The 27,532-nt window shown below is 46.0% G+C and overlaps 2 protein-coding genes across 4 annotated transcripts in view; both read right to left on the bottom strand.

Annotated features, from left to right (window-relative positions):
- Positions 1–16,076, bottom strand: part of ITGA3 (integrin subunit alpha 3) — an 85,150-nt gene extending 69,074 nt beyond the window's left edge. The window contains exon 1 of one of the 2 annotated variants that reach the window (XR_014212738.1): positions 15,458–16,076. Coding sequence is in view for 1 of the 2 variants with exons in the window: in XM_082194318.1 (XP_082050444.1) it covers positions 15,458–15,687 (230 nt within the window). In the remaining variant the exon portion in view is untranslated. The remainder of the gene's footprint in view (positions 1–15,457) is intronic. The other variant, XM_082194318.1, reaches the window with a different exon arrangement.
- Positions 1–27,532, bottom strand: part of PDK2 (pyruvate dehydrogenase kinase 2) — a 266,084-nt gene that overhangs the window by 103,402 nt on the left and 135,150 nt on the right. The window lies entirely within an intron of this gene.

Genomic DNA, 27,532 nt, shown 5'->3' with positions numbered 1-27,532 from the left:
TCTTAAGGAGGAAAGCATTGTGGTGGTGATTTGGGGAGAGGGAGTCTCTCTTCAAAGCTCTCTTTCCAGGAACCACAGCAACTAAAAAAAGTCACCCATTTATCAGCTTTTATCATTAATCCAAAGCTGCATTGAAGAAGCCCCGCCCCCAACACCTGTTCCCTTTGTTTTGTTCTCTGACCTGGGACCCCTTCCAAGAAGCATAACAAGGAAGGATGCAACTTTTTAAAAAAATAAATCAGCAGAAAGTTTCTGTCAGTTTTGCAAAGGTCAGTGCAAACATCTTTTCAAAGGAGCCCAAGATGTGCTTCCTAAAGTTATCCAACAATTGCTGCTGCTACAGGAGCTATAAATGTTTTTGGAAGGGGAAAAAAAGCTCTGCAGTCATGCAGGCCGCCACGCGGTCCCATCCTTGCTCGTAAAAACTTCTCCTTACAATAATGTCTAGCCTTTAAAGCTACAACAAACAAACCTATGGTCACGTAAAGCATACTGCAGCTACTAATATGCCATAAGATCCACTGTCCTGTAATATCACATATGAGCTTTAACTACTGATGACGCCCAGGATGGCGAAACAAGGCCGGTATTCCGGAAATGCTTGTCTTAGACTTTGTGAAAGGATTTTGTGGAACTGTAACAACCTTTCATGTGGATGGTTTGGACTTTATGGACAGACAGGTGGAATAGACACCATTACACGGATGGACCTTATGCATGAGCTGACTGTAGAATGATCTGATCCACTGGGCCTTCTGCTTTGTTCGTTTGTTAAACAGCTACTTCTGTTGAAATTTACAATTTGATACTGTGAATAGTATATCTTATTTATCTAAAAACACAGCCGGTTACGTCTCATGTGTTTACTGAGTAGCCTTTAAAGCTGGCATCGTTTTGCATAGACATGCTGCAAAAGCCACAGCCTCTGCAAATTTGTGCTCCCCCCCCCGTTTTCGAACTGTACCCCCTTGTTTAATCAGCAGCCCCAATGTGCTCTGCGCTGTATAGAACAGGAAATCAAGATACTCATCACACCAGAGGAGAGGAACCATTTGCCCTGCATTAGAACTCCATTCATCACTGTCCAACAACATCTGAAGCACCATAGATTTTGAATCACTGCCTTATATAGTGCCAGAGATGTGTTGCTCCCGACCTGCTGTATGCAAAAGCTGAAATTTTCAGGAATCTGTGCAAAAAGTGGAGGATTTCAAGTTTAGGGGCTGGGTGATACCTGGTTTTAAACATCACGATAGATCACCAACTGAATATTGCGATATACTGATATAGCATGATGTCTGAAATAAGGATGGAGTTATGTAGAGGCATTGGCTGGCTTCACGGTTTTTCCCACATTGTGATTTTTGCATAGCGCATGCACACATACACATGTCATGATTTGCGATATACTGTCAGGTCAAAAATTATGAAACCAGTATCATGACTTCAAACCGGTTTTGGACGATATATTGATATATCGCCCAACCCTATTCTGCTTCGAGGTTCAGAATTCAGGATCGCTATCTTAAAAAATGCGCACAATGGATCTCCATTCACTTGGTCCAGTTGAAGACATGTGCACCAGTCACGCACCTGGTCACACAGGTGTAGGCAGGGCCAGCCCAAGACATTTTGGCACCTGAGGCGAACCCTGCCCACCAGTGGAAAAGGGTTGAGGGAAGATCTACATCAGGAACAAGGGGGAATAAATATCTACATCAGGAACAATAGGGGGGTGTCAGATCATCCTTACCAAATGGCTGAAGAGGGAATCAAAGGCTATCACTGGGAGGGGGTACTGCTCTGAATCAAACCAGGTGGCTGCAGATCCCAGGAGACCCCCAAGGGAAGCCCTTGACATTTACTCCCTTGGGGTAGGAAGAGACCAGCAGCACCTTCTGTTCATCAAGAGGCCTTTGTAGATGCAAAACTGGGGAGGGGGCACAGGGGCGGTTGCCTCAGGCTCAAAATTGTTAGGGGGCACTATATTTCAACGCCCAGTGATGCCTCGATATAGCTGCGTGCTTCTGTCACTGGGCTCCATTAAAAACAGCTTCTCCATGCGGACCAGGAAGTGACCTTTCCAGACAACAGAACGACTCTTCTTTTCTCATCTCTGTGGCTGTGATCCCCTGGGTGACGCAAGCGCCATTAGGCAGTTGAATGGATACTCCGTCTGCTTCCCTCCCACCCCCTCTGTGTGGCCCTGGGTGCTGGCAATCCATGCTATGCCACGGGGGGGGGGCTGCCCAAGAGACAGTAGATCTGTCCTCCAAGGAGTGGACTGCAGATATTGCCGCTGCCACGGCAGCGATAGCAGCCGGCGATGCATTATTTGAAGGTCAAATCTGCTACCCCTGCGGATCTTGCCACCTGAGGTGCTTGCCTCACTTTGTCTCATGGGTGGGCCGGCCCTGGCTTTAGGGAAGATCTGCCTTTAGAAAGCATCCTTACCCCTTTCTCAAAGGTGAAAAGCCATTATTTGTGGAGTGCGTGGGGGGAGGGAGCAAAGGACAGATGCAGAGCAGCACTCTCCAAACAAACCTACTTACCCTTTGGACTTTACATTTCTCAAGGGTGGGGAGAGTCCTTTACGAATATCCAGAAGGAACTTCATCTCCCAGCAATCACCTGGTTGGCAGAGCATGCTCAGTAGGGAAGGGCAGAAATGTCCGCTTCCCTTCCTCTCAGTTTCTCATTTCTCCAGTCTCACATTCAGTTCTGAACATCCCCATATCTGTTTGATCTTCTGTTTTGTTTTGTAAAGTCCTCATCAAAATTCGTCAGTGAATTGCCCTTGATATGCACTTCTTTTTTGCGGAGCAATTTCCCCTAACAAAATGCGCTTTTGTATGTTATTTCACCAATTACATGCATTTGGAGGCACACATTGCATTAACTTATACACGCATGATACCTTTGGCTGGAGAAGGGCATTACAAAATTCAGAGAAGTGCAAAATTCAAAGGCTGCCCTATGTGTTTCAATTTGAACGTTGTTTTGGGAAGCGTGAATGGGCTAAGTTTGCATTGCTGGGGGGTTGGACTAGATGACTCTTCCAACTCTACAATTTTATGATTCTATGGTTCTATTAAATAGGAACAGAATCACATTTCTCCCCCTATCCTAAGCTATAGGTTAGGTCCGTCATTTTTAACTGTCGTCAAAATATCCCTTGTCGCTAGTCCTTTGGTAAAGGATGGATTCCAATAAATGTGTAAGCCTTTAGAGATGCCATGGGGGGGTTGAATGAGTTGACCCTCAGGGTCCCTCTATAAGTCTATGATTCTAGGGTTCAAATCCCCTTTGCTGTGCATTTTTAGGAGAAAGCAAAACCCCCGTGCATTCAAAATTGACTTCAAGGGTGAGCTGTGGGTGAAATTAAACTCTGGGGCTGCCCCTTTCCTAAAACACCACTCGCAGATCAAACCCCCCAACTTTCTCACAGTGTTTGCACATGCAGACACATGTTCTACAGCGCACAGCTGCCTCTTCCCCCCTTTTTCACCTAAAGGCTGCGGGGTAAGGGTGGGGGGTCTGCTGTTCTTGGAGGCAAAACAAGGGGGGGAAACCAGATTTGCCCATTGCCTTCAACAGAGAAGCCCTCAACTTCATCAAGAGCTTTGCAAATGAATCTTTGGAATGTCTCCACAGATGCTTTCTGAGCCGTGCAGCTGCTGCCGTCAGAAATCCTCTCCAGGGCACAAGACATCCTTGTCAAATGGGTAGGAGAGCGAGGGAGACCCTCCAGCTGTCTCAGAAATGCGAAAGCCAAGAAGTCTGGCTCTCCTCTCATTCCCTCCCCCCCCCCCCCGCTCTCCCACTGCTTTTGCCCTGGTGGTGTTAATATGTTTGTTATTTTTTAAGTAGGTACCGCAGCGTGAGCAAACAAGGCCTATTGCAAAACCCTCCTCCGAGAGGTGACCAGAGCTCGCAGCTCTTTAGAAGTCTTGCCATGTGCTTTGGAAGGCTTCGCTGCTCATTCCAGATGCACAGAGCCCGGCTGCCTTGCTTCAGTGGCCTCAGAAAGGCGCTTCGCATATGCTCAGAAGTGCTGTCAGGATATTGTGTGCTCTGAACCGGGGATGGGGAACCTGAGGCTCTCTGGATGTTGTTGGGCTTCTAAACTCCCATCAGCATTAGACAACATGGACAATGTTTAGCCAGCAAAATCCAGAAGGCTGCAAGCTCCTCATTGACCATTTCATGGCTTAATCCTGGAACTACACAGCAGCAGCAACAGATTCAATAACAACCCACGTGTTTTGAGCAAGCCATGAATGTCCAGCCGCACTGCTCCATCCCTTTCGGGAAAGTTCACAGATCAGTAGTAGAACACATGCCTTTGAACCAGTGGTGTGCGGTCAGTGGACTAGGGGGACTAGGCTAGCCCCATAAATGTTCCCCTGGTGCCACTTTCCCAAAGCCCTGAAAAGCTTCTGTCCGTCTTAGGGAAGGAGGCGCGATGCTCCCATGGGTCCATGAGCCCTCCCACCACCTTCCCAGTGCCTGCCTGGCTTTGGGAAGGAGACAGGGGACTCCAGCATCCTATTGGAGCCCTGCCTTCTCCTTCCCAAAGCCCAGGAAGCTTTTGCCCAGCTTACGGAGCATAAATGGCCTCAGCCCAGTATACCTGAAGGAGCATCTCCACCCCCATCGTTCAGCCCAGACACTGAGGTCCAGCTTCGAGGGCCTTCTGGTGGTTCCCTCACTGCAAGAAGTGAGGTTACAGAGAACCAGGCAGAGGGCCTTCTCGGTAGTGGCACCCGCCCTGTGGAATGCCCTCCCATCAGATGACAAGGAAATAAACAACTACCTGACTTTTAGAAGACATCTGAAGGCAGCCCTGTTTTGGGAAGTTTCTAATGTTTGATGTTTTATCGTGTTTTTAATATTCTGTTGGGAGTTGCCCAGAGTGGCTGGGGAAACCCAGCCAGATGGGCAGGGTATAAATAATAATAATTATTATTATAGGTAGGAAGGTGTGATGCTCATGCTTCTGATGTCAGGACATTGAGACATCACACACATGATGTCAACCTCTCCCCCATCACCCTCGCAAGCTGGTGCTTCTGACCCTAACTGTTCCCCTATGAAAAATTTCACCGCACGCCGCTGCTTTGAATGCAGAAGGTCCCAGATTCAGTCTCCAGGATGGAGTTGGGAACCCAGTCTGAAAACCTGGAAAGGGCAGCAGGCAATCTTGAGCTGGGCTGACTAATGGTCTGGTTTGATATAAGGTAGCTTCCTACGCAAAGTTGGAACAGAGTCTCAAGGCCGAAAGAAATTATGGCCATGGAGCACTTTGCACAATTAAACTGCTACCAGACTGATTCAGAATAAGTGCACGGAGGAAATGCCCCTCTCTCTAAATGCCAGATGTCTAATAAACAGGGTTGCCATTTTTTCTTTCTTTTTCAGATCTCTTTAACACCTGATGCACAGAAATTGGTGACGTCTTTCTCAATCATCCCCCTCCCAGTACGTTTCCGAGCACAATTTCAAAGTGTTGAAGCTGACCTCTAAAGCCTTAGATGGCCTCGGTCCTGTATACCTGAAGGAGCGTCTCCACCCCCCAGACACTGAGGTTCCCTCACTGTGAGAAGCAAAGTTACAGGGAACTAGGCAAAGGGGCTTCTCGCCCCATGAAAGCCCTTCCATCAGATCTCAAAGAGATAAATAATTATACGACTGCCTGTAGACATCTGAAGGCTGCCCTGTATCAAGGCGCTTGTAATGTTCTGTTCTGTTGATATTTGTTTATGTTGGAAGCTGCCCAGAGTGGCTGGGGCAACCCAGACATATGGACAAAGTACTACTACTACTACTACCACTACCACTACCACTACTACTACTACTACTACTACTAATATCATCAGGAAAAGCTTTATTAAATGCTTGCCTGGAAGACCACTATTAAAGGCAGAGGAACAGGTAAAGGTAAAGGTACCCCTGCCCGTACGGGCCAGTCGTGTCCGACTCTAGGGTTGTGCGCCCATCTCACTTAAGAGGCCAGGGGCCAGCGCTGTCCGGAGACACTTCCAGGTCACGTGGCCAGCGTGACAAAGCTGCTCTGGCGAGCCAGCACCAGCGCAGCACACGAAACACCGTTTACCTTCCTGCTATAAAGCGGTACCTATTTATCCACTTGCACTTAGGGGTGCTTTCGAACTGCTAGGTGGGCAGGAGCTGGAACCGCAGACGGGAGCTCACCCCGCCACGGGGATTCGAACCGCCGACCATGCGATCGGCAAGTCCTAGGCACTGAGGTTTTACCCACAGCGCCACCCGCGTCCCTAAGAGGAACAGGACTCCCCACCAAATATGGCATAGATTTAGATCGCCTTTAAAAACGAACTTACCTAATTTTCTCTTTCTGAAACAATATGCAAACCAAAACGCAGCCATTTTTTGAGATCAGCACTTCTCTGAATTATGAATTGCAGTTCTCTAGCCAAAGAAAGTGCACTGCACTTACTAGCGCGCTCGTCTTCAACTACTGGATTGCGGCCTGATCCACAGTGAGTCACAACAGGAGTGCTACGATCATACAAATATGTGGTAAAAGGTTAAGAAATAGGTCCCCAAATGTATGTTCAGATTAGAAGTGGGTCCAGGAACTAGCTATGCTAGCGTAAAGGGCAGGGCTAGCCCAAGACATTTTGGCACCTGAGGTAAACCACAAAATGGCGTCCCCACTCCCTGCCGGGGAAGAAGGGGTGAGTGAAGATCTACATCAGGAATGGGGGTGGGGGTGGAATAAAGATCTACATTGGGTTCTGCTGACCCTGTGGATCCTGCCGCCTGAGGCAGTTGCTTCATGTTACCTCATTTGTGGGCCGGCCCTGGCAAAGGGCACCTAAAAATACATATATTACTGAAAATAAAATACATTTTCATGCATTCTAGTAAGGGGAATCTCTTTCCAGAAAGCTTTATTTCAGGCAAAATTGCCCACAAAAATGTGCCTATGAAGAGAAATCCTTTTGCAAAAAAAAAGCCAACCTATGTGCAAATGTGGAAAGCTGAATTTAAGATTGGGAAAATGAAAAAAAAAATGAAAGAGACAGATTCACCCATCCTTGCGCAGCCCCAGTAAAAGCAGAAGAACACAAACAGATCTCCGGCTGAAACGCAATCTAGAAGATCAGTACATTTAGAATTAGTGCAAGTAGCCGTGATTTATACCAAGGCTAAGTAAGGAGGGGGGGTGGAAAAAACCCTGCCTCTTAAACAACATAATACACGTCTCCATGGGAACGGAGGCCTGAGCTAAGAGAGAGTTAGTTAATCAAGAGGAAAAATCCGGTGGTTTGAAAAGGTCTTTTGTAAAGCACCGTAGAATTTATCCAATCCAACAAAGAACTACAAGAATGTTAACAGGTCCATGGGAACCTCACACCTTGACCCTCGAAGATGAGCCTGGGCTAGGATAGGCCTCTGTTTGTAAATGAACAATTCACAGTCGGGTCTGGATGAAGAGATACTCTGGGGCCTAAGAAATACTCTGGGGCCATTGCTCTGGGTCAAAACATTCAAATTGGCTGGTGGGGAGGAAGGCATATCAAATCAAAATCAGAAAAGACTCAAGGTTGTTCCACTAGGGAGTGGGGAGCAATTCAATATGGTCCACATTTAAAGGCAAAACTACACAATTCACTCTTCCTGAAACACTACGAGGCCTGAACCACGGCCGTCTTTCAAAATTCACACCTGTCCGAATTTTGCAATGTAGTTTTCCAGCAAACTAGTAAGTACAGAGGTGTGTTTGCCATGGGGAAGTGTGAAAGAAAATAGGGTTGCCATATTTTGAAGAGCAAAAAAGAGGACACCTGGGCCAACTGCAACTTTTAACTATGGATTGCTATGACGACTCTACCCATGAAAAGGAGGACGTGTCCTGGAAAAAGAGGACATATGGCAACTCTAGATGTGTATACTAGTGACGAGGACATGCAAAAAAAATATGCATCACATTCGGGGAAATCGCCTTGCAGGAATGCTTGTCTTAGGCAAAATTGCATACAATTGTGTGTCAGTTAGGGGAAATGTCCACTAAACTGCTGCTGAACTTCCATGAAGTTACCGTATTGGCTTGAATATAAGCCTCCCTTTTTTTCCCCAAATTCCAACCGTGAAAAGTTAAAGTGCATCTTAAATTCATGACCTTACAAAAATTGGCCTTTTTACGATATCGCTGGTGTTTTATTGTCGATTTGCGAGCTTGAGACTGTTCATTTCCCATTTATGGGTGTGAGTACCTGCGGAATTGTAGTCAATTGAATAGCAATTTGCAATTTCAGAGATTGTACAGTAACTTTTGCGGGCTTGGAAAATCAAAGGCTTAAATTGGCTCCAAGGTAAAATTCTACCAACCGCAGCGACTTTCAGCCTGTAACCCAATTTTAAGGGAGCGGCTTATATTTGGGTATTTTTTTTCTCTCCCCCCCCCCCCCGAATTTTAAAGGTGCGGCTTATTTGTGGGTGCGGCTTATAGTCGGGCCAATACGGTAAGTGAGTGTTGGTAGGAGCAATTGTTGTTTATTTGCCTGCTTCTTCCCTCTTGGAGATAGTGATGTCTACACCCAGAGTTAGAAGAAAAGGGAGTCAGGCTATAGGGAGAGCGGGGGAGCTGTGCTCTAGGGCTCCTGGAACTACAGCCGCTTGGGGTTTTCCAGGAATGTTTTGGAAGCAGCACACCAGACAGCAAGCGGATCAGTTAAGGACTGCAAAGCCTCAGATCCGAATCTTTCTGAGCCATGAAGCTCTCTGGCTGATCCTGAGCCGAGCCGCGTGAGACAAAAGCATAATTAATGCATATGAAAATAGACTTCTGTGGGGGAAGAATTTCCATTGATTTCGCCTTCCACCATCACCTTTGCATAGGTACTTTGTGCATTAGGGCAATACCTTTCCATTTAACCTTTTGCACATGGCTGGAATTCGTCTCAGTGCTTTGTAAGTGTATTTACACACACACACAAACACGCAATATGTAGGTGACAGGTAACAAAAGCCAGAGGGACAGACTGCTTAGGAAGACTGGAGGAAAAATTCAGATTTTTCGATGCCAGCTTCAGATAGTCAGTAAGGTTTGCCAGTCATGTAGAGAATTAATACAATACTTTATGCTCCGGTGTTTCATATTGTAAGGGCAGAGAAAACTGCTTTAAATCACTGGTCCATTCAGCTCAGCATTGTTTCAAGAAGAAACCACTACTCAGAAGTAAGTCCCATTGAGTTTAACAAGCCTTACTCCCAGGTAGGGCTGGAAGGATCTATCTATTTCCGTTTTCTCAGTTTCTCATTTTTCAAATCTTCATTTCGGGTTTCTCTCAGTTTCTCATTTTTCAAATCCTCATTTCGGGTTCTCCACATATTTGCAGAAATTTTCCACTGAGGGGAAAAGTCCTTAGCGTTTCGGCGCAGAATTCTGCTAATGAACATACACAGTTTAGACTGATGTGCACATTTTCGCAAGCGATTTTTCCTGAATAGAATGTGCTGCTGTATCTAATATTCTAATGCACACTATCATATGTGTTTTTGTAAACGTTTGGCTGGAAAACGGCACCGCAAAATTCAGACAAATGTACGTTTCAAAGATGAGCTGCGTTCTGGTTCTCGTATTGTTTCAGAAAGCGTGGATCTGCTAGATCTGGATTTAAAGGCATACTGACTCAAATTTCTCCTCCACCCCCCCCGCCCCAAACCCAGTAAGTAAATGTAGGATCAGAACCTTAGATCAGCTGCTCCTCAAACAGCCCTAAACTACCAACACACTAGGTACCTGCCATCCCACCCAGATGACTCTCTCTGCATGGCAGACAGGCAGCGTGAGTGAAGGAGGAGGCGCAAACCACAGGGAAGCATCTGCAAGACTAGGCATGTGTTTTGAAGAACAAACTCAAAGGGATAAAGCAGGCCAGTATGTGCCACGTGCAAAAAAAGGAGGAGGGAACAGAGCCAAGGGCCTCCAATTCACATGCCCCAAGGGGATGGCTGTTGGAAATCCAGCACGTGCCCCTTCATATAGAATCACAGAATTGGAAGGGACCCTGAGGATCATCTAGTCCAACCCCCCGGAATGCAGGAATATGCCGCTGTTCCATACGGGCATCGAACCTGCAACCTTGGCCTTAATGGCACCACGCTCTAACCAACTGAGCTATCCTGCTTGTATTATTCCATTGCAGCCTGCTTTTGAGCCGCTAGGCTGATATCTCTCTTGCTCCAGTGTATTTTCTTTTAATGGCTCTTAACAGTGGCTGTTTGAAATAACAATAACAATAATAATAATAAATTTTTATTTATACCCCACCCTCCCCAGCCAAGACCGGGCTCAGGGCAGCTAACAACCAATAATAAAAACAAGTTGATTAAAATACAATTTTTTAAAAAAGATTAAACTACAACATTAAAACATGAGGATGCAGCCTCTTCACAGGAGGAGAAAGGAAAAAGAAAGAGGGGGAGGGAATCAAAATGATTCTAAGCCAAAGTTTTCTTCGTGATTTTCATGGGGTGATGGGTTGATGTATGGCGGTGGGGAAGAATAAGTCGGTTTTCTTTTGCTTCATTGCGAATCAGGTTTGGGGGTTTTTGACATCGTTTTTTTAAAAAGCTGAAATTTATACTTTTTAGCTCATTTTCATTTTAAATTATTTTGCTGCCTGATTTTTAGAGGATGCTTGGATTTAGTCCTTTTACTAAGGATTTCCCTCGCATTTTTTTTTTTTTTGCAGCTGGTTTTTTATGTGGCAATGTTTATTTTGACACCGACGAGGATGCTCTATTGAGTTACGTTTCATCGAATGTATAAATTCCTTCCTTTTTGTTTTGGTGTTTGCTGTTTACTTAAGGTGTTTTAACCTGCGTTGTAAACCGCTTAAGAGTTTTGAGTAACTACGAGCGGTAAATAAATAAATATTATTATTTTAAATATTTTTTATAACTACCCATTTCACGTGTCTCCCCACAACTCCTCACATTGAGAAGTGTGGACCAGACATAAGAAGCAATTCTATGCACACAAGAAGCTTGGCGTAATACAAGCCAGCGTAAGGTAAACTGCCCTAAAGGTACAGCCAGACGGGTGGGGGTATAAATAATAACATTATTATTATTAAGTTGTGCTGGTGTATCTTTGGCTAAGCCAGGCTGGTCTCTTAACACCAGCAGAGCCAGAGATCATCTATGCATTCTAAACTGCCCATCTTGACAGATCTTTCCCCCATCAACAACGCCACCAGATTCCTGGTGGAGCACATATATTTTAACCAGCTGGTATCGACTGAGATGTTTCAATGGTGATTTCACCATATAACACTGGTCTTGAAAGACCTACATTGGCTCCCAGTACGTTTCTGAGCAGAATTCAAAGTGTTGGTGCTGACCTTTAAAGCCCTAAACCGCCTTGGTCAAGTATACCTGAAGGAGCATCTCCACCTCCACTGAGGTCCAGCTCCAAGGAGGGCCTTCTGGCGGTTCCCTCAATGTGAGAAACCAAGTTAAAGGAAACCAGGCAGAGGGCCTTCTCAGCAGTGGCAACGCCCTCCCACCAGATGTCAAAGGGAACAACAACTACCAGACTTTTAGAAGACATCTGAAGGCAGCCCTGTTTAGGGAAGCTTTTAATGTTTGATGTATTACAGTATTTTAATATATTTTTTGGAAGCCGCCCAGAGTGGCTGGGGAAGCCCAGCCAGATGGGCGGGGTATTAATAATAATAATAATAATAATAATAATAATAATAATAATAATAATAATAACAATAATTACTATTATTATTATTATTATTATTATTATTATTATTATTATTATTTCTGCCTGTCTGGGTAGGCTTGCCTAGAAAAAAAATATTTTAAGCAGGTGTTGAAAAGAGCAGCGAAGGTGACTGGCTGATGTTAAGAGGCAGGGAGTTCCAATGTGTATGGATTTATTTAGATGGGTGCCAACAAGAAGTTCAGAATCAGTATTATGTGGTACCTGTAACACTGCCAGTTCTGCAGACTGAAGCGGTCGTATGGGCCTATATGGGGTAAAGCGATCTCACAAGTAAATTGGTCCCAAGCTGTTAAGGGCTTTAAGGAGTGTCTCCACCCCCATCATTCAGCCCAGACACTGAGGTCCAGCTCCGAGGGCCTTCTGGCAGTTCCCTTGCTGCAAGAAGTGAGATTACAGGGAACCAGGCAGAGGGCCTTCTCGGTGGTGGCGCCCGCCCTGTGGAATGCCCTTCCATCAGATGTCAAGGAAATAAACAACTATCTGACTTTTAGAAGACATCTGAAGGCAGCCCTGTTTAGGGAAGTTTAATGTTTGATGTTTTATTGTGTTTTTAATATTCTGTTGGGAGCTGCCCCGAGTGGCTGGGGAAACCCAGCCAAATGGGCAGGGCACTAATAATAATACTAATAATACTAATAATACTAATAATAATAATAATAATAATAATAATAATAATAATAATAATTTGTTGTTGTTGTTGTAACACCTTTAATTGGTCCCAATTGCAAATGGGCAACCAGGGCAGTTCTCTGAGCAGAGGTACTGTTGCGTTTGTGCAAATTTACATAGGAAAAAAATGGCATATAACTGGAAATAATAGCATTAAATATTTTAGGGATTTTTTTAAATTAAAAAAATGAAGTTACTTGGATTTCTTTTTACTTAAATAAATACTGAGGGGGATATAAATTCCTTAGAAGAAATAAAAGCATTCCAGCAACCATTTGATGCCATTAAAAAAGAAGAAGGTATGGTATACATACTAAATATTTAGTGCTGCATCCTTGCTGGATAAGGTTTCAAAAGGCTTCTCGTGAACCAACAGAGTGACCTGCATGTTGCATTGGTTTGGTTGGCACCTGTTATCTGCTGCCACTGGCAAAGGAAGTGAGCCTCATCCAGGGCACATATGAGTACTAAGGGAGCCTCGCCCTCACATGTATATCCCAGACAAAACTGCACTGCTCTGAATTAAGCAGGTTTGGGATGGTAAGGATTTGTCCCTAAGTGTGGCGCTGTGGGTTAAACCACAGAGCCTAGGACTTGCCGATCAGAAGGTCGGCAGTTCGGATCCCCACGATGGGGTGAGCTCCCATTGCTCAGTCCCTGCTCCTGCCAACCTAGCAGTTCAAAAGCACATCAAAGTACAAGTAGATAAATAGGTACCGCTCCGGTGGGAAGGTAAACGGTGTTTCCGTGCGCTGCTCTGGTTCACCAGAAGCGGCTTAGTCATGCTGGCCATATGACCCGGAAGCTGTTCGCCGGCTCCCTTGGCCAATAAAGCGAGATGAGCGTTGCAACGCCAGAGTCGGTCACGACTTGACCTAATGGTCAGGGGTCCCTTTAGCTTTACCTTTAAGTTCTGATTTGCCGCTTTTATTCTGCTCAGGGGTATGTTGCAGTAAAGTTGCACTATTCCCCAGTAAGGTATCTCGACATGCTGTCGGTGTTCGAAATTAGCCAGGCGCCAGGAGCATTTTGCACCTGGCTTTTGACCACTTGCGACCAAACGAAGATGTCTGGGTGCCAGGATGGCACCTGACATTTTTATCATTTATTTATTTAATTTATATATACCTCCCTATACCCGAAGGTCTCAGGGTGATTCACATAAAATATCATCTCCACCATCTGGAATTTGCATGCCTGAGGATCATTGAATCTCGACTGCTTTGCACACCCATGCCCCCATCCTGTAGAATTCTATCAGTTATATATTATCTGCAGAATCAGAATGAATTTTTGGAACCAAAATGCGTTTTCTGTGCAGCCTGAGTGGCAGAAGTCATCATGAAGAAAAAGAGTTTGGAGCAGATATACAGGTTACATACGCTTCAGGTTACATACGCTTCAGGTTACATACGCTTCAGGTTACAGACTCCGCTAACCCAGAAATAGTACCTCGGATTAAGAACTTTGCTTCACGATGAGAACAAAAATTGTGCTCCAGCAGCACGGCGGCAGCAGGAGGCCCCATTAGCTAAAGTGGTGCTTCAGGTTAAGAACAGTTTCAGGTTAGGAACGGACCTCCGGAACGAATTAAGTACTTAACCTGAAGTACCACTGTCCATGTGAACTGTCCCTGGATAAAGTGACTTTTCTTCCCTAAGTTCTCAGAGCTCTTAACCTAGCTCAAGGTGGTCATCTGAACTAGCCAGATGTTTAACTGAGAATCCATCACCGTCAGTCATAAGAATCCATCACCGTCAGTCACCATCACAGTCCATCATAAGACTTTAGAGCTGTCTTACCCCCAAACTAGACTTTTTGTTCTGGCAGCTGTAACCTTGGTTTAAGAAGCTATTTGGAGCCTGGCTCATATACCTGAGTTTCTAACACTGCATTTTCTGATTAGGTTGCAATGTGCCACTGGGTAGACTTGAATTTAACTGCAGGAGTTGCCATCTTTCTGGGTCTGTGGACATACCTGCAAACCACAAGCAAGCACACTCTGCAACCCATGATATTGGCTACCATGGAATGCTTCTTACAAGCCTAATTTGTGTGGAAAAAACCCTTCGGGCAACCAGGGAAAACCTTCATAGGCACCCACAAGCAACACTTTGGCAACTGCTGGTCTTGTGTTACCGGTGGCCACCAATATTCAGTGACCCTGAATATATTTTCTGTCAGCAAACAGCATTAACCATCACATTTGCAGTCACTTCCCTGGTTTCAATCAACATTTCGCTTCGGAAGGAAAGGGACAATTGATGTTAGACACACCAGGCCACATGTGGTACAACCCCAACACAATAAGACATAAATTGCTCTCGAACACACACGCAAACAGGCATCGAGTTCAGGAACAGATGAATTCCAGCTAAATCCAAAAAGCTGACAAGCTGAATGGCACAAACAGATGTGAATTGCAGCACGCTTGGGTGGGGGTGGATGCAAGTAACTTCTCCATTAGTTCACAGACACTTATTATAAGAGTCCCTTTTGCTAACCAGAGACCACAAAAATATGCTAGATCTCCATTCCCAAGAGAAGGAACCAAGAATATGACATTTAATTAAAAGCAGATTGGGGAACTGCCAAACTTTGTTGGCGGCAAGGAGGGGGAATGAGCACAGAAATGGGGGCTTTGCCAACCTGTTGTTCTAGGCAAAAATGCGCAGAAAGAAAAGAGCATGCCTCTCAGTATAACACCCTAGATAGGTCTACTCAAAAGTAAGTCCCGCAGAGTTCAGATGGGGCTTCCTGAGGGAGGAACAAAAAGGGATGTCAGCTTAAATATCGGACAACTCTATAAATCTCAGGTCCCTGCTTGCAGGACAGTTCTGTGTGATTCGAATTCCTGCTCCCCTCTTAACTACTGCAGCGGATTTTATGCCTCCAGTCTGAACCGCAAGTTCAGAAAGAGAGTGGGAGGCTCCGGAGAAAAGGGCGCCTCTCACCATACCAAACACTGCGCGCTCCCCGTCCCAACGCTGTTTCACTTACAGGTATCGTTGCCCGTCCATGTGATGGTGCAGAGCCACGGAGAGTCCGAAGTAGCTGTCCGGGGTCTTTCCTTTCTTGTGGACCAGAAATTTCGTGTCCAGGTTGAAAGCCGCGCATCTCGGGGCGCAGAGGGAAATCCACAGGGCGCATGCCAGCAGGAGCGCTTTCTGCCTCCCAAGCTGGCTCTTGCGTCCTGCGGGTCTGCAAAGGTGGAACTGGCTAGCGCCCATGTCGTGTTTCGCCGATTTCTTTCTCCTCCTTTTTTTTTTTTTTTTTTTTTTGCTTCCCAGGAGTCCGCTGCGCCTTTCTGCAAAGGAGTTTGCGGGTTGCTGGGGGCTGGGGGGGGGACCCGGCTTGCTGTTGTTGTTGCTTTCAGTTCCTGGAGTTTTGCCCTCCTCCCCTCTCCAACCTCCTTTGTGAATGTTGCAGATTGTAGCAGCAGCAGCCTCCCTGCTTAGCGATGGGGGATTCCTTCCTCTCCACCCGGTTCTTCCCTACGCGCAAAAGGCTCGGATGGAGCCGGTTCTGTGGCTGGTATCGCGCAAGCGAGGCGCGCGCGTGCTTGCTTGGTTACCTCCCTCCCCACCTTGCACAGAGCCTGAGCAGCCGCTCTGGCTACACTTTTCTTCCGGGGGAAAAAGAAACAGTCGGAGCGAGCAGGAGTGACAAGCGCTTGGTTCTTAAAGGGGCCCCGGACAGGTTGGACACCTGCCCAGCGCGCAAACAAAGACGAGGGCAGATAAAAGGCCGGGGAACTGATTTCATTCTTGCTAGTATTTTCTTTTTCTTTTATAAAAAAAAAGTACCTTAAAGGTACAAAGACCCAGATTTGCCTGGAGGTTTCCAGGCGCACGCTTTCCCCTCGAAGCGCATCTCTCCGTGATCACAGGTGTATTGGGGCGCGCTGCGTTCAGTCAGCGGGCAAGGGGGTGCACTCTGCACGCGCTCAGGGGCCCTTGTTTTTATTATGACGCCGCGCGAGAAATAACAAGAGCCGGTTCTGGCGCACTTGCCGGCTTTCCTGGGTAAACCGCTGGGCTTATCTAAAGGAAGCAGAAGTTTGCCTGACTCAGAACCATCACTGGATCAAAATATTTTACCAGATGTCCCTTGCATTTCCCTCAGTCAGCCCTGGGCAAGCCCTACCATTGGTGCTGCGAGGTTTGTCTGTTTTGTTATTGCATTGCTATCCTGTTCCTGGGCCAAGATGCTCATCTCACTCTCTGCCTGCCCCAAGTCCACTGTCACAACAACCCTATAGGGTTGGAGGCAATAAAGTGGTCCAAAATCACCCAGTGAGCTTTGTTGCAAAACAGAGCTTGGTAACTGTCTCTCCCTGGTCTAAGTTCAACATCCTAGCCACTCCACCTCACTTGCTCTCTAGTTTTGAAGTTCCGGGACTGATCCCTGCTGAGCCAGCCCTCCCGGAGTCAAGTAAACTGCACTGGAATTACATACAACTTAAAGTGAGAGAGAGGCTGGTTCCTCCCTCAGGTTCACAGCTTTCAAATGTGGCATCCACATCTCAGAATAGCTCAGATGGTTTGAGCATGGTGCTGATAACGCCACGGTTGCAGGTTCGAACCCCGTATGGGACAGCTGCATATTCCTGGACTAGATGATTCTCAGGGTGGCTTCCAACTCTACAAATCTGTGATTCTAACCTGTAGATTTTAAAATGTGTGTGTATATATATATAAATCTAGCTATGCTGTTTGGTCCTCCCTAAGATGGCTTTCCACTTCGGATGTTTGTATTTCAAAGTGCTCTCTGTGTGCGCACATGTATTCTTCCGAATTCATAGATTTCATAGTTTCAAAACCACACCCCTTAGCTGATTCATCATTATGACATATAAGCTACTTCCAGGTGACCTTCTAACTGAGCATTTGTTCTGGTTTATTTGCGTAAACTCTGCAGGTTGGCTCCAAGATGTTGTATGTTTACTAAGCATTCATACTGGTTTGTTTGCACCAAGTTTGTGGGAAGGTTAGAGAACACTGGCTGCCATTTTTTATTGAGCTTTCATTCTGATTTGTGAAGTTACGTTTATAACCTGCTGCTTTTATTGTATGCTCGTTCAATTGTTTTGTTTTTTATAATTTTATTTGTAAATTTCCAACAAACAAACAATTCAACAACATTTCAAATTTAGCAATCAGTCATTCCACCTACAACTTCCCCTCCATCCCTCCGTGTTTCCCTCAAAATTTCAATTCATGCTACATATTATCGTTACTCTATACCTTCACCTTATCTCACATAAAAAATAAAAAGTTCACCCCCCACTGCTGTTCTTACTCAAATGCTATTTGCATTCTAACATTTTTACATGGAGCTTTCAAGCATTCTGCAAACATTTTCCAATCTTCTTTAAGACCAGTCTCTTTCTGATTTCTGATTTTGCACATCAAACTTGCCTGTTCTACATAGTCTATCAATTTCAGCTGCCATTCTTCTTCAGTAGGGAGCACCTCATCATACAATTATTGTGCGTATAATATTCCTGCTGCCGTGGTTGTGTAAAGAAATAGATTTATCTGGGTTTGGGGGAATATCTGCTCCAGTTATCTTTAGTAAAAGAAGAAGCTTCTAGTTGGGGGGGGGGGATAGTTGCCTTAAATATCTTTTTCAACTCATTATAAATCATCTCCCAAAAGTCCATAGCTCCTTTCACCACATACGGTAAAATGTGCTTTCTACTTCTTTACATTTCCAACACTCAGCTGTTTGGGTTTTAACATTTCCACTGTAAGCAGCTTTGTGAGGGCTCGCACTGAAAAGCGAGACAGAAATATGTTAAATACTGTATTTTTTCCTCTATAAGACTCACTTTTTCCCTCCTGAAAAGTAAGGGGAAATGTGTGTGCGTCTTATGGAGTGAATGCAGGCTGCGCAGCTATCCCAGAAGCCAGAACAGCAAGAAGGATCACTGCTTTCACTGCGCAGCGATCCCTCTTGCTGTTCTGGCTTCTGAGATTCAGAATATTTTTTTTCTTGTTTTCTTCCTCCAAAATCTGGGTGCGTCTTGTGTCCTGGTGCGTCTTATAGAGCGAAAAATATGGTAAATAGGTACATGTGCTTTCCCTCTAAGCCAGTGGTTCTCAACCTTGGGTCCCCAGATGTTTCTGGCCTACAACTCCCATGATCCCTAGTTCACAGGACCAGTGGTCAGGGATGATGGGAGATGTAGGCCTAAAACATCTGGGGACCCAAGGTTGAGAAAGGCTGCTCTAAGCTGTGGTGACCCATGAAATGGTTACATTCAGACTACTGTAGCGCTCTCTGTGTTTCAAACTGTGGTCAGCGCTGCTGCCGATAGGAGCAAGGCAGTCAGCGACACGTATCACATGTCCACATATTGGCAAATACAGACAGCAAATATTTGAGCAACCGGGGAATATCTGGAGAACAATCAACTTCGAAATTCACACCAGAGAACTTCGGGGGTGGGGAAAGAATTTGCTTCAGCTTCCAGTTGTGTGTGTGATAGGACACAGGCCACCCTTTTTTTGGGTGGCCAAAAAAGGGGGGGGGACTTTCAGACCCAAAAGGGAAATGTCTACATTTCCCTGCTCTTAACCACAAGTTGTTCCCAGGAAATTTGCTTGCGTATCATTGCAAGCTCTTCTGTTTGAGGAATGGAATGCATTAATTGCTGTTGAATGTTTTTGGCCTGATAATCTTGGGATTCCAAGTAGAGAAAAGAGGAAATGGAGACAGGAGGAAATGTGGAGTCTTCCAGAGGTTCGGTGCAGAATCCTTGATTTTCCCCATTAGCAGTGGAGGGTTTGTGAACAGGGCATCAATCAAGATGAGCTTGATTTCTCACCCAAACTCAAATTCGACCAGACAGCTTTGCTCTCCCCTCCTGGTGAGTTCAGATGTTTCGGATCGCCTCTTTCTCTCCTTCTGATGCATAGCCTTTTCGCAGATACCCTCTCAGTTCTTGATCCCTAAAAGGAAAAGTCCTCCCTCTAAAACAAGGGTGGCTAATTTTTGCCCATTCAGGTATTTTTAGACTCCCCTCAGTCGCAGGCATCATGGCCATTGGCCAGGGGTCATTGGAAATGAAATTCTGTGCCTTCATCACCATGTATGGGAACATACCTCAAGAAAGGCAGTCTTCATGTTCTAAGTCAGGGGTCAGCAAGGTTTATCTTGCCTGGACCAGATCGGCCCCCCAGAGATCCCTCTCTGGGCTAGATGGTGAGCATGCATGAGCGTGAACGCCTGTGATTTTTGGCATCTGCATGTGTGCAGACGCAATTTTTGGTGCCACGAAAGTGAGTCCCTGCACTGCACCCGTTTAGTGCAGTGTGTGAGTGGGCAGCTTGGTTTGGGGGCGGCTCGTGGTCCGATCAAATGACCTCCATGGGCCTCTTCTGGCCCATGGGCCTTAGGTTGCTGACCTCTGTTCTCAGTCCTAAGAAGAGCCCTGCTGGACCATACCAAAGGCCTTTCTCAGGGGTAGCCAACATCGTGGAGTTTGGACCACAACTCCCATTATCTTTGCCCATTGACTGTTCTGCCTAGGGCTGGTGGGAGTTGTAGTCCCCAACATCTGGAAGGCTCCGCCCGTTTTCAGGCTCTCACAAACCACCTTGGATTTTACTAGAATGCCAAGATCTACCCACCAGAACCTCGTGCAAAAGACATGGCCTTAGTATTAAAGAATATTCTTCTTCTTCTTCTTTGGCAATCACTCATAGCCGAGTAAGATTGTCTTCCATAAGCACTGTTTTAAAAATGAGTCCATAAGCGACTGTGGAGGCCAATTCTGGATCCACACGTCCTTTCACAGTGGGGACATTGGTTTCCGGATGGGAGTTGATCACGGTGAGGGTTTGCCAAGTGTGCCTTCCTCTTAGCCCATTTCTCCATTTCGTCCTGAGTTCGAGCATCTTCAACGTCCACGACACCTTTGGTAAAGGCTGTTCTCCAATTGGAGCGCTCACAGGCCAGTGTTTCCCAGTTATCGGTGTTATTAAAGAGTATGAAGAAGAGAAGAAGAGTTTGGATCTGATATCCCACTTTATCACTACCCTAAGGAGTCTCAAAGCAGCTAACATTCTCCTTTCCCTTCCTCCCCCACAACAAACACTCTGTGAGGTGAGTGGGGCTGAGAGACTTCAGAGAAGTGTGACTGACCCAAGGTCACCCAGCAGCTGCATGTGGAGGAGTGGAGACGTGAACTTGGTTCCCCAGATTACGAGACTACCGCTCTTAACCACTACACCACACTGGGGAGGGGATGGCTAGCACTGCCACAATATCAGCTTCTGCCTCTGATTCTGGACTGCTCTCTGCCACAGACTCCTCCTGCTCACTAGACCCTGTTGCCTCCTCAGCTTCCAACTCCTCCTCTTCCCTTTGGACCACTCATCATCGTCCTACCACCTCTCCCTCGGCTCTGAGCCTTCTTTCCTTGCTGGTTCCCCCAGATGGAGCCTCCAGTCATTCCTCTGCGTCCAACCAGTTCATGACACCCTCCAGGTGAGGAGCGTCTTCTGCCCGTTCCGTTTGTTCAGCTTTTAAAATATATATTTTCCCCAATACCGCGGGGTAACCCATTGCGTGACTTTGATGTGCGATCTGCATGCACGATCTACCCCTGTCACGCTATGATCTGTAACTTTATATTCACTCATGCCATAGAAACTGTACGTGAAACTCATTTCAGCTGTTGAGAAGATCGCTGGGTGGATTAGTTCATGGCAGGTGCACCCCACATGCCTAAGTGCCCTGGGGTTGTTTTTTTTTTGCCTGCCCATAAATCTGTTACTGTGTATACAGTCTTTCAATGGAAAGAAAGCATCATGGTTCCCAAATTTTGCAGTGCTTAGCTCATCTGACACTGAGCTGGCTTGTCATGGGAAATGGAGAGAGTCATTGCTGGTCCAACTAGGATGTCAGAACATAGGAAAAGGCTGCTGGATAAGGCGCATGGCCCATCTAATCCAGCCCCCCTGATCTCACAATGGCTGACCAGATGCCTGTTTTAAACTCTTTTTTTGGTATTAATATAATTTTTGAAAAGGTTTCCATTTTAAAGAAATAAAGTGATGCAAAGAAAAAGGCAAAAAGGAAAGAAGACACAAAGATGTGTAGAAGGAAACGATATGTGCATATACCCAATATGCTAAAAATACCCTAACCCATACATATTTATATACATTTGATATTATTATCCTAATACTTATGTAAGGTAAAGGACCCCCTGGACGGTTAACTCCAGTCAAACTTGGCTATGGGGTGCAGCAGCTCATCTTGCTTCAGGCCGAGGGAGCCGGCGTTTATCCCCAGACATCTTTCTGGGTCATATGGCCAACAGGATTAAACCGCTTCTGGCACAACAGAACACTGTGATGGAAGCCAGAGCGCATGGAAATGCCGTTTACCTTCCCGCCACAGTGGTACCTATTTATCTACTTGCACTGGCATGCTTTCAAACTGCTAGGTTAGCAGGAGCTGGGACAGAGGAATGGAAGCTCACTCCATCATGGGGATTCGAACCGTCAGCCTTCCAATTGGCAGGCCCAAGAGGCTCAGTGGTTTAGACCACAGCACCACCCGCTCCCATTAATATGTAAATATTATTAATAATATTGATGTGTAAATATTAATAGCCTACTACATTTTGTATAAACTCATTCCAAATATTGTCATATTTAACCAAACAAAGTCTACGTCTATAAGCAGTCCGTTCATAACTTGCAAGTGTTATCGTATTGTCAATGCATTTATTATCTTCATTCTTCCAGTTGATCGATGTCAGTCTCTTGGTGGTAGCACGTCGAATCCATTTTCTTTGTCCCGTTGTTAGCTTCCATATAATCAGTTGGGACATGGGTAGCGCTGTGGTCTAAACCACTGAGCCTCTTGGGCTTGCTGATCAGAAGGTCAGTGGTTCGAATCCCTGCGATGGGATGAGCTCCCATTGCTCTGTCCCAGCTCCTGCCAACCTAGCAGTTCAAAAGCATGCCAGTAAATAGGTCCCGTGGCGGCAGGAAGGTAAACAGCATTTCTGTGAACTCTGGTTTCCATTATGGTGTCCCGTTGTGCCAGAAGCGGTTTATTCATGCTGGCCACATGAGCTGAAAAGCTGTCTGTGGACAAACGCGGGCTCCCTTGGCCTGAAAAGCAAGACGAGTGCCACAACCCCATAGTCACCTTTGACTGGACTTAAAGGGATGCGGGTGGCGCTGTGATCTAAACCACTGAGCCTCTTGGGCTTCCCAATTGGAAGGTCGGTGGTTCAAATCCCTGCCACGGGGTGAGCTCCCATTGCTCGGTTCCTGCTCCTGCCAACATAGCAGTTCAAAAGCACGCCCAAAGGTGCAAGTAGATACCGTCTTTTTCGCTCTATAAGACGCACCAGACCATAAGATGCACCTAGTTTTTGGAGGAGGAAAACAAGGAAAAAAATATCCTGAATCTCAGAAGCCAGAACAAGAGGGATCGCTGCGCAGCGAAAGCAGTGATCCCTCTTGCTGTTCTGGCTTCTGGGATAGCTGCGCAGCCTGCATTCGCTCCATAAGACGCACACACATTTCCCCTTACTTTTTAGGAAGGAAAAAGTGAGTCTTATAGAGCAAAAAATGCGGTAAATAGGTACTGCTGTGGTGGGAAGGTAAACGGTGTTTCTGTGTGCACTGGTTTCCGTCACGGTGTTCCGTTGCACCAGAAGTGGCTTAGTCATGTTGGCCACATGACCCAGAAGCTGTCTGCGGACAACTGCTGGCTCCCTCGGCCAGTAAAGCGAGATGAGTGCCACAACCCCAGAGTCGTCCACGACTGGACCTAACGATTGGGGTCCCTTTGCCTTTACCTTTTAACGATCCAGGGGTCCTTTACCTTTACCTTATATAATAGGTATATAGTCCTGAAGAACGTTTTCCAGCTTTCTCTGGATGGCCGTCATTATACAAAAGAAGCCACAAGCAGGATTTGAACACAAGACCCCTCTCCCCTCCCAGGGTTTCAATCAACTGGTGTTCAGAAGCATTGCTGCGTCCGACTGTGGAGGCAGAGCCCAGGCCATTGAAAGCCCTCTCCTCCAAGTCTTGGTAGCTCCTTCCAGAGCTTGCTGAAGCTCGGCTGCTTCTCCAATATGGCTTCAGGTTCAAGACTTACTGTGGACTTGACACCTCCTGACATCTCCTGGTTGGGGATTGTGGGTGCTATTCAAGGCAAACATTACAAATTCCTGCCTCAGGCATTTAGCACTTCTAACCCCCTTGTAAACGTTTCCTCATGAATAATAAAATAAAGGCAAGCGAGCGCCGTTGTGCAGCGAAAGCTACATCAAGATAACATTAAGGACACAGCATTAATTGCTTTTAGTGTCAAGGAAGACCCAAACAGCGCTCCGCCAGGTAACTGTAAATGGATTCCTGTGGATCTTCCCGGCATCCGAAAGCAGGGCGTGCGATTCGTTGCCAAAGATACTTTGGACCACACTTCTCTTTGAACTATTTCGACCAGTGGATTTTTTTTGCACTTGGATATAATCCCCAAGGATATATTGCATGCACCAGGCATCACTTTTGAAGGGTGCCTGATGATGGGACCCTTAGTCGGGTGTAGGGCAGCAATTGAAAAAACAGCGGTGCCAGCAAAGTTAACACTTTATTGAAAGAAAACAAAACAGTGCAGGCCTAGTGGTCACTCTTCCCAGTAGGTCTTGCCCCAACGCGGGTGTTGCAAGGATTGAGGGTCCCTGCCTTCCCCCCACTCTCTAAGGCTCCTCCCCTAGCCCTGATCTAGCATAGTACTTGGATAATGGGTATGTCAGCTGCTCTCCAAGGTCTGAAGCAGAACCCCCACCCACAATCACCTGCTATCGGATACTTTCAAAACTGAACATGCCAGGATTTGAACCCGGGACTTTCTGCATTCAGGGCCTTGGCTCTACCACTCAGCCATGACTCCTTGCAGAGTTCAAATAAGATGCATGGCATGTTCATCATGTCATTGAGTTTCTTGTTTGGGTTGTTGTTGTTTCTGCAGGATTTAGGTCAGCAGTCAGCAAGGTTTACCTTGACTGGGCCAGATCGGTCCCGCAGAGATTCCTTTGTGGGCAGGATCACACTGGATTGCACGCACTGGATTGCGATTTCCAGCGTCTGCGCAGACGCAATTTCTGGCACTGCGGAAGCGAGCCCCCGGGCCGTGCTGCGCCAGTTTAGCGCAGCATGCTGAGACTCACCAAGCAGGCGGCTCAGTTCTGGGGGGCTTGTGGGCTGGTTAAACGGCCTCTATGGGCCGTTTCTGGCCCATGGGCCGCACATTGCTGACCCCTGATTTAGGGGCTTTGAAAAACAGCAAGCAATGTAAACCTGTTCAGTTTGGCCCTACCTGGAGATGCTGGGGACTCAATACATACCCTCCAACATTTCTCCGATGAAAATAGGAACATCCTATTCCATACCCCCCAGCATTTCTCTGATGAAAACAGGGGCAACCCAAGGAAAAGTTGAATGTTCTGGGATGAAATCAGAAACCGGGATGGTTTCTGTAAATCCAGGACCGTCCCTGGAAAATAGGGACACTTGGAGGGTCTGTAGGACCTGTAAGCAAGATAGATACTGTACTACTGCGTTACTGGCAGTCCTTAAAAAAAGAAAAAAAAAAAGAAAAGAGGATTGTTCTATGAGAGCCCTTCAAACAGAGGACTATAAAAGAGAACACTTGGGCACCCTATCTATTGTGCAGATAGGCATAGCCAATACGGTGCCCTCCAATATTGGACTACAACTCCCATCATCCTCTACCATTGACCATGCTGGCTAGGGCTGATGGGAGTTGTAGTCCAAAACATTCCCTGTTTGGGACTACCGCTGAGACACAACTGCTTCTCTTCCTCCTGGCTCTGTGTACACAGAATGCCTTGCCCCCGTCCACTGGTGCACCCAGCTAAATTTGGGGCATGGCTGCAGCCTTGACACCTCTCTCTTTGCAGACTCACCCCTTGCCAAGCTGCAGTCTGAGGTCCAGGAAGTTGGGGCCGTTCTCTGAGCCTGGCAGGCCCGAGCGAGAGGGACGAGCCACTGAATTCTTTCGGCGTTGGGCAGGTGCAATAACAGCCCATGCCATTTCTGTGATTCTTCACCTCCGCCTCCCCTTCCTCTGTGAGGCTCTGCAGCGCAGGTCTTGTCTGCATTAGGGTAACCACAGCAGCTTTTATAATCCCTGCAATAAGTGTGCCTCCTTCCAAATGGAAAGTCACATTGATCTTTGGGTGTTTCCTCCCTACTGCCCCATCCTCATCGCAAGATCCCCTTCCTGGAGCAAGTTTTGCAGCTGTTTATTTCTTCCCCCAGAGCTGCTGGGGGAAGAAATGAGCATCAAAGTAAATATAAGTCCCCCTTGCCCAATATTTGAAAATTATCCACAAATGTTATTCTCAAACTCCAGTTCATTCCTTTACAGAAGATGAGCAATTTCCCCCTTTTTGGATTCTCATTTTCCCAGTGTTTCAGTTTTTATCTCATTTCTGCATTAGTTTGCAATTTTCCTTTTAAAAAAAGAAGGTGCTTGCATGAAAATTCGCATGGGTTTCTCCCAATGTGTGTAGTTTTGTACAGCGTTTTGCCAAATACAGTGGTACCTCAGGCTAAGAACTTAATTCGTTCCGGAGGTCCGTTCATAACCTGAAACTGTTCTTAACCTGAGGTACCAATTTAGCTAAATGGGGCCTCCCACTGCCACCGCACCGCTGCTGTGCGATTTCTGTTCTCATCCTGAAACAAAGTTCTTAATCCGAGGTACTATTTCTGGGTTAGCGGAGTCTGTAACCTGAAGCATCTGTAACCCGAGGTACCACTGTACAGATGCTTTTGCAAGCAATTCTCCCTACAATGATTACTTTTATACATTTCTCCCACCAATATACACATTTTTGAGGACATTTCTCCTCTATGTGCACTTTTTTTGTACACATTTTGGGGTCAGATTGCGGCTTCGAAAAAACTTGGAAGGACGCACAAACATTGTAGGATAGCTGTGTTCCCAGTTTGCTTATTGATTCTTTGGAAAGCTAATACAACAGATAGAAAATGTAACTCTGGCAACATACAAACAGATTATTTTAGATTGTATATGGATTAATACATTGAACATATGTTGGGGCCATACGGTTGGGGCCATCATTTCTATTACCTGTCAATTAAAACGGCAGCAACAAAGTACTGTATTCAATGCTAGTCTTACTCAAGGAGCAGACCCACTGTGATTGGTGGGCCTGAGTAAATTAGGTTTACTAATTTCTGTGAGTCCACTCCAAAGAGGACTTGGTCAGTTACAGCCCTAAACCTTGTACAAATCTCCCCTTCTATCCTTGTACAGAGCCTCTTGTGACCTTTCCCTTTCACCTGAATAGCAATGCCCATTGTGAAGAGAGAGGGTATTAAAATCTCTGTTAAGTGGTTTCTTTATAGAGAATGGCTAAAAAAAAAAAAAAAGAGTGCCCCAGAAAATCTCATCCCACATGAAAAAGCTTTTGGCATCTTTTTGCCTTAACCCATTACTCCTCATTCCCAACCAGGGTGACCATGAATCCTACTTTGCAGAAGAAAGACAGTCATCTGTTTGAAGTGTTGTCCAGTTCATGCCTGGCTTAAAGTCTAGCTTGCAAGGGTCTTGAAATTGCCAGTCGCCCGCAACATACCAGCAGAGCAGGTACATAGGTCACCTGATCACAGTTTTCCCCATGAGAATGAGATAGATCACATTCCTATTACAGTTAGAGTAGGACTGCATTTCTGTTTAAATTACAGTAACAGTTTTCTTTTCTTTTTTGGTGGTTTTAAAAATTTTATTACATTCAATTACACATTTTAAAATTCTTAGCAATACATTCCAAATTATTATTGTTTCCAATACAATGGTACCTCAGGTTACAGATGCTTCAGGTTACAGACTCCGCTAACCCAGAAATAGTACCTCGGGTTAAGAACTTTGCTTCAGGATGAGAACAGAAATCGTGCGGCAGCACAGCAGCAGCGGAAGGCCCTTTTAGCTAAAGTGGTGCTTCAGGTTAAGAACAGTTTCAGGTTAAGAACGGACCTCCAA

The sequence above is a fragment of the Podarcis vaucheri genome, assembly GCF_965113315.1.
Source record: "Podarcis vaucheri genome assembly, chromosome: 13".
Lineage (NCBI taxonomy): Eukaryota > Metazoa > Chordata > Lepidosauria > Squamata > Lacertidae > Podarcis > Podarcis vaucheri.
The sequence above is the reverse complement of the archived record's forward strand: the minus strand, read 5'-3'. Positions and strand labels throughout refer to the sequence as shown.